Here is a 7,375-nt window from a genome sequence, read left to right on the forward strand (position 1 = left end):
CCCCATTAGCTGCTCACCCAGCCTGCTGGTGCCTTGAGCTAATGGCCCTGCTACCCCACCCTTCTCTCCCTTCCGGCCCACTGCCCATCCCAGGCACCCTCCCTCAGCCCAGCACGGGGACTCCAGAGCCTCAGAGACATCTGGCAGCACTAAGAGGTGAGTCCTTCCTTCTGTGGCTCCTCTCTACACCAACAACTATTCCCCAGACTCCCAAATCCCCCTGCTTAGGGCACCCCTGAAATCAGCGAGGTCACTCCCGTGGACACGATGGGACCTGGCTTCCCTGGGGCTCTCTGCTGGGGGGACCCTTTGGTTACCACAATCTCCACTCTACTCAAACCCCAACTTCTCCTTCCCTTGGCTAGGAGCTGACACCAACCCTCCACTGCTGGACTGGTGGTCCACGGTTGGGGAGCAACCACTTCTCTTCCCAGGGAGTTGGGGGCAGGGGAGTGAAAGCAGAAGTCTAACTTCCATGCCTAAGAAAAGCACGTACTGTGGGGCCCAAATCTGTTTTGAATTCTCTCTCCCCCTTCTCTCCCCAGAGTCTCAGAAATTAAGCAGCCTTCGCTCTTCTGGGACCTGCACGCTTTCGTTCTGTCTTCTCTTGTCAATCCTCGATCACATTCTGTATTTTAAGAAGCGATACAGTGGAAAGAACGCAGAGGACTGAGGGCTAGCGGTGTCACTTATCATCCGGGCTCCCCTGCTAACTGGCTGCCACCTCCCTTTGTGGGCCTCCGTCTGCCAAAGGCTTCTAAAACCCTGAGCGGTTTGTGACTCCAGAACGTCCCTCCTCAGGCCTGAGATCTGAGGGCAGGGAACAGTGAGCACAGGAGCCAATTGGGCCACCGGGCCCCATGGACCTGCCCCCGCAGCTCTCCTTTGCCCTTTATGTGGCCGCCTTCGCACTGGGCTTCCCACTCAATGTCCTGGCCATTGGGGGCGCCGTGGCCCACGCCCGGCTCCGCCTCACTCCCAGCCTTGTCTATGCCCTCCACCTGGGCTGCTCAGACCTATTGCTGGCGGCTTCTCTTCCCCTGAAGGCGGTGGAGGCCCTGGCTGCGGGAGCCTGGCCTCTGCCTGCCCCACTCTGTCCTGCCTTTGCCCTGGCCCACTTTGCACCACTCTATGCGGGTGGCGGCTTCCTGGCTGCCCTGAGTGCTGGCCGTTACCTAGGAGCCGCCTTCCCCTTGGGCTACCAAGCTGTTAGGAGGCCCTGCTATTCCTGGGGCGTGTGTGTGGCCATATGGGCCCTTGTCCTCTGCCACCTGGGGCTGGTCTTTGGGTTGGAGGCTCCCGGAGGCTGGATGGACAATACCACCAGCTCCCTAGGCATCAACACACCAGTCAATGGCTCTCCAGTCTGCCTGGAGGCCTGGGACCCAGCCTCAGCAGGCCCTGCTCGCCTCAGCCTCTCTCTCCTGCTCTTCTTTCTGCCCCTGACCATCACAGCCTTCTGCTACGTGGGCTGCCTCCGGGCACTGGCCAGCTCAGGCCTGAGTCACAGACGGAAACTAAGAGCAGCGTGGGTGGCTGGCGGGGCACTGCTCACACTGCTGCTCTGCTTGGGACCCTACAATGCCTCCAATGTGGCTGGCTTCTTGCACCCCGACATGGGAGGCCGCTGGAGGAAGCTGGGGCTCCTCACAGGTGCTTGGAGCGTGGTGCTCAACCCATTGGTGACCGGCTACTTGGGAAGGGGGATTGGCCGGGGGACATCATGTGGGACAAGAATCAAAGGGGGTACATCTCAGAAGTAGTAGCCTCTGCTGGGGGGCAGGAACATGCAGCAGAACCCCGCTGCTTCTCTAGGCCTCTGGTGAGGGCTGCTCCAAAGGAACTGCAGGGTGGCCTTGCCCCGGGGCACCCCTGGAGCCACTTATGGGAAGAATGGAGTCTGTCAAGATATCATCCCACCTGGAGAGAAGAATGGAGGCCAGGAGCTGGTCGCAGGCGAAAGGTAAATTGACCTCTGCACACAGCAGCAGACTCTCCGTGTCTGTCTCTCCTCTGCTTGGTCCTTACCTGCCTGCCTGTCAGTGTTATGGGCAGAGGCCTTTTACTAGTGGGAAAGTAGGAGGGGAGTTTGCTTCTAATCTAGAGGAACTGCCATCTGATGATACATATTGGGAGATGCTACTTCAAAGTCATTTCCTAGGAAAGAACAACTTAATTTCTGACTGAGACAGGAGGCAAAATAATGACACTGTAATACCACTGGAAACTCACAAGAGGGCAGCATTAGAACTGTGAACAGGAAGTTGGGGAGAAGGGATGCTTCAGCAACGGGAGGGAAAATATTAGCAGCACCAGAAATAGTCGCAAACAAATACAGAGCCTCTAATACGAGCCAGTCACCATGCCAAGTGCTTGACTAGTGTTGTCGCATTTCATCCTCACACAGTCCTCTGATTCACCTGTGCAGCTGGGCAGGTTGTTCATTAACTCAATTCTAGCCTGTGCTTTGCTCACCAAGCCATGTGCCTGGCACAGGGGGGCCTCTATCCAGGGGAAGCAGCATCCTATCTAATAAAGAGGGAATATGCTAATTGACCCACATACCATCGCAAAGATGGTGGCGCCCACAGCCAATAAGGAGAGAATATGCTAATTGACTGCCCCGCCCTCAAAGTGGCGGCACCCACAGCCAATAGGGAGGGAACATGCTAATTGACTGCCCCGCCCTCAAATGTGGCAGTGCCCACAGCCACAAGATGGTGGCGCCCAGTCCCCACAGCACCGCTGGGGCAGCAGGCGTGGCAAGGCTGGGCCCGCCTTGCCATGTGCCTGCCTCTGGAATCTTCCAGTCCTCTCAGCCCCCCAGCTGCCCAGGGCCGCCCAAGGCTCAGGTAACCAGGGCCAGCTGAGGATTGTGCTGCTGGCAGTGGCAGCAACAGAGGTGTGATGGGGGCATCGTCTTTCCCTGATCACCAGGTTGCCTCCCACCCCTGAGGGCTCCTGAACTGTGAAAGGGGGCAGGCCCAGCTGAAGGACCCCAGAGAGTAACTGAAGCCATTATCATCTTTATTTTGCAGGGAGAAAAAATTTTCCCAAGGCCCTACAGCAAGGAAGGGGTAGATGTGGGATGTGATCTTTCAAGGCAGGGCCCCCAAGGTCAGGGGACATTTGGAAAACTTAGTATTGGGTTAATGCCTGTCCTTGGGCTCCATTTTACAAAGGTGAATGGTGGCACCCTGAACCCACAAGAAAGCAGGCAGAAGAGAGAGGCCATAAAGGAGGCAGACACTTGGGCATCTGCTCTGACCAGGCCAGGGGTAGAAAGCAGATTTGTCCCTCTGATGATGACAGTGCCATGAACATATAGGGGCACCAAAAGTGGTAGCTATGTGCCCAGCATGCGTGAACCGATTTATACAAGTTATTTCTTTTCATGCTTAAATGTCTACAAGGGCAAGGAATTTTGTTTTATTTTCTGATATATCCCCAGCACCTAGAAGAGAGCCTAGCACACAGTAGGCTCTCAGTAAATGTTTGTTGCATGAATGAATACTCACAATAGCCCTCCAAAGCAAGTTTTATTATCTGTTTTATAAACATGGAAACAGGCCAGAGAAGTAACTTGCTGGAGGCTCTGTTGGAGGCAGAAACATGTTAGTTCCATACACTGTGATGATTCCAGAGAGGTTCCCATAACAGCTCCGGTGGCCCCCTGCCCCTCCCATAATGCCAGAGACTATTCTCTCTCCTATTCTCTGGAGCACCTGCTGCTGGGCCACTTCTTCCTGTTACTTGTGCCTCATCCTCATAGGGGAGATTTCAGTTGCTCCCTGGGGCCCATGGGCCTTGCATGATCCTCCCCTGGCATCATCTCCTGACCCCTGGCCCTTGAACCCTAAACCTTCTACCAGTTCCCCCAGTGGGTCAAGCCTGTGCACCTGCCATTCCTTCTGCCTGCAGTGTTTCCTCCAGTGGTTCTCTGCCTCTGTATTATCCTCCCAACACTCAGCCCTCCCAACCCTCTCATTACCAACTGTAAGCACCACAACAGCAAAAACTTTGTTTCGTCCACTACTTATTGAGGTAATATTTACATGTCATAAAATTCACCCATTTGGAATGTACAATTCAATGAGTTTTAGTAAATTTACTGAGGTGTGCAACTATCACTAAATCCAATTTAGAACATTTTCATCACTCCAGTCAGAACCCTCATGCTCATTTACAGTAACTCCCACTTCCACCCCTATAACCAGTCATCTACTTGTTGTCTCTATAAATGTACCTATTCTGGACATTTTATATAAATGAAAAGATATAATGCTCAGTCTTCAATGTCTGGCTTGTTTCACTTAGCATAATGTTTTTGAGGTTCATCCGCATTATAGTACACATGGGTATTCCATTCCTTCTTATTGCAGGTAGTGTTCTATTGTGTGGATATGCCACCTGGTTTATCCATTCATTAGCTGATAGGTCACAGAGGGATGTTTCCATTTCTTGGCTATTATGACTAATGCTATTTTTTTGTTATTTTTAAAATATGTTTTTAAAGATTTCAGAGAGAGCGAGGCAGAGAGAGAGAGAGGGAGATCAATGATGAGAGAGAATAATTGATCAGCTGCTTCCTGAATGACCCCTTCTGGGGATTGAACCCACAACCCAGGCATGTGCACTGACCAGGAATTGAACCGTGACCTCCTGGTTCATGAGTCAACGCTCAACCACTGAGTAACACTGGCTAAGCAGAGTATCTGCTATAGATTATATGCCCCCTAAAAGGTAGCTGCTATCATCATCACCACCATCATCATCATTATTAATGTTATTATTACCATCACCCCAGGGACAAGCCCATACCGGTGACTGGGGTGATGGCAACTAACACCTGTTAAGTGCTCACCCTAACATGTCAGGCTCGCTTCTAAGCATTTGATATGTACTAATGCTGTAATCTACACAATAACATATGAGATTGGTACTGTGATCATCTCTGTTTTAGATGAAAAAGCAGAGATTCAGAGAGTTTACATCACTTGCTCCATATCAGAGTAAATAAGTGACGGAGCCAACATTGGACCCAGGCCATACTTACCATCACTGCATCCTGCTTCCTGTCCTTACAAGGCAAACTAGAGGAGTGCCATGTAGAGAGCAGATAAAATGCAAGTGGAGGATGGGGGAGGGAGAGATGATGTCGGCTCAGGCCTGGTGGGGACATTCCACTGGAGGCTGCCCTAGGAGCCAGGCCTCCACTTGTGGAATTTGCTATTCATTTTGCATATAGAGCTAAAGGCATCTTTTGTGCTATGGCTCAGCAGTGAGTGACATCACAGTCATTGCCAGATCTTTATCAGTTCCGTCAGATTAATAGCTAACTGCACTTGCTCTGGAGGAACCAGCAAGGTGCCGAGTGGCAGAGCACTTGGATTCTTAAATAAGCAGGTGAGTGCTGGGCCCTGAGTAACTATGAGGAGAAGCCGCTTGGCGCTTACTTTACTGGGGGAAGCAATAGGAGACAGGCTGACCCCAGTGGGGAAGGCGTCAGGGGGCATGAGAAAGTGAGGTGGTGACGATGTTCTCTGTGGATTGTTGAGACGCTGCCATCTCTCTCCCTCTCTGTCTCACAACCTCTTTCTCTCTAGTGGCCATCACCATGGACAGAAGTCTGGATCCATCCTTCTTCCCGGGCAATCACTGGCTGTACTTCTCCATGTACCTCTTCACCTTCCTGGTGGGGCTCCCGCTCAACCTGGTGGCTCTGGTGATCTTCGCCCGCAAGCTGCAGCGCCGCCCAGTGGCCGTGGACGTGCTCTTGCTGAACCTGACCCTCTCGGACCTGCTCCTGCTGCTCTTCCTGCCCTTCCGCATGGTGGAGGCGGCCAGCAGCATGCACTGGCGGCTGCCCTTCATTTTCTGCCCCTTAACCAAATTCCTCTTCTTCACCACCATCTATCTCACGTCCCTCTTCCTGACAGCTGTGAGCATCGAGCGCTACCTGAGCGTGGCCTACCCGCTGTGGTACAAGGCCAGGCCAAGGCTCCGACAGGCTGGCCTGGTCAGTGGGGCCTGCTGGCTCCTGGCCACTGGGCACTGCAGCGTGGTCTTTATCACCGAATTCTCAGGAAACTCTTCCCACAGCACCTGCTACCTGGACTTCGAGGAGGAGCAGCTGGCCATTCTCCTGCCTGTCCGGCTGGAGATGGCTGTGGTCCTTTTTGGAATTCCCCTGCTCATCACCAGCTTCTGTTACAGCCGCCTGGTGTGCATACTCAGGAGGGGAGCCAGCCACCGGCGGAAGAGGGTGGCAGGGCTAGTGACAGCCACGATGCTTAACTTCCTCATCTGCTTTGGGCCCTACAATATTTCTCATGTTGTGGGCTACCTCCAGAATAAAAGCCCAGTATGGAGAAATTACGTGCTACTCCTCAGCACCTTGAATTCTTGTGTTGATCCCTTGGTTTACTACTTCTCATCATCTGGGTTCCAGGCTGACTTTCAGAGGCTGCTGCAAAGGCTGCCTGGGATCTGGGGGTTCTGGAGGCAGGAGAGCTGCTTGAAACTGAAGAAGAATGAAGAGGGGCAACCTCAGGAGCTGTCCAATGTAGAGAACAGGTAGTGGACTCTAGGAGGGCTGTGGAGTGGGTGGCAAGTGGCCTGAACTGAAGGACATCTCATTCACAGGGCAGTTCCTAGCTCAAGTCAGGCAGGACCTGGGAGTGGCAGACTGGGGACTGATGCAGTCGGAGCAGAGCAGGCACCCAGCCTTCCTAAGGATGTGCTCACCAAAGCCCAATTCTTGATTTCACCACACTGCCCTCCCTTCCCATCTCCCCACACGCTGTGGGTTAGGCCTAGGAAGTAGTCAAGGTGAGAGAGCTCTGGAGAAAAATGAGCTCCCGGTGAGAGCAGCCAGCTCCAGTGCTTTTCTAAGTGTGAAAGAGGAGTTGAGAGCAATGTCCAGGGCTGAGGGAGCTACCCAGTGACTTGAGACAAGAGAGAAGAATCTACCCTTCAGAGCCACTGACCTGGCAAGTCAGGAGTGGAGGACACAGGATCCAGGCACGAGGGAGCATCCTGCTCTCACATGGACTTTTCCAGAAAGTTTCCATTGTTCAATAAATTCAGATTTTCAGGGACATTTATGAAAAAATGACAGAACAAAAATTACCTGAATAAATTTGATAGCAAGCAAAAGACAATGGTCTTTCCTTATTCTGTTTTCTTTCTTTTTTAAAAATTAAATCTTTATTGTTCAAATTATTACAGTTGTTCCTCTTTTTTCCCCCCATAGCTCTCCTCCACCCAGTTCCCACCCCACCCTCTGTCCTTACCCATCCCATTGTCCTCATCCATAGGTGTACGATTTTTTCCCAGTCTCTTCCTGCACCTCCACACCCCTTTCCCCCCAGGA

General features: G+C 52.5%; 2 protein-coding genes across 2 annotated transcripts; both read left to right on the forward strand.

The window, feature by feature from the left end:
* The first annotated feature begins 860 nt into the window (after positions 1 to 860).
* FFAR1 (free fatty acid receptor 1) lies at positions 861 to 1,763 on the forward strand. The gene has a single exon (XM_006764988.1). It carries the CDS (start codon positions 861 to 863, stop codon positions 1,761 to 1,763), a length of 903 nt encoding a protein of 300 aa, XP_006765051.1.
* Positions 1,764 to 5,339: 3,576 nt separating this feature from the next.
* FFAR3 (free fatty acid receptor 3) lies at positions 5,340 to 6,669 on the forward strand. The gene is made up of 2 exons (XM_006765050.2): positions 5,340 to 5,406; positions 5,607 to 6,669. Exon 2 carries the CDS (start codon positions 5,618 to 5,620, stop codon positions 6,578 to 6,580), a length of 963 nt encoding a protein of 320 aa, XP_006765113.1. The 5' UTR covers positions 5,340 to 5,406; positions 5,607 to 5,617; the 3' UTR covers positions 6,581 to 6,669.
* Positions 6,670 to 7,375: the final 706 nt, after the last annotated feature.

The sequence above is a fragment of the Myotis davidii genome, unplaced genomic scaffold, assembly GCF_000327345.1.
Source record: "Myotis davidii unplaced genomic scaffold, ASM32734v1 scaffold681, whole genome shotgun sequence".
NCBI classification, from domain to species: Eukaryota; Metazoa; Chordata; class Mammalia; order Chiroptera; family Vespertilionidae; genus Myotis; species Myotis davidii.

What these genes read in the sequence shown, in the direction of transcription:
- FFAR1 (XM_006764988.1), top strand. Translation starts at nt 861, where the DNA reads ATGGACCTGCCCCCGCAGCTCTCCTTTGCCCTTTATGTGGCCGCCTTC.
- FFAR3 (XM_006765050.2), top strand. Translation starts at nt 5,618, where the DNA reads ATGGACAGAAGTCTGGATCCATCCTTCTTCCCGGGCAATCACTGGCTG.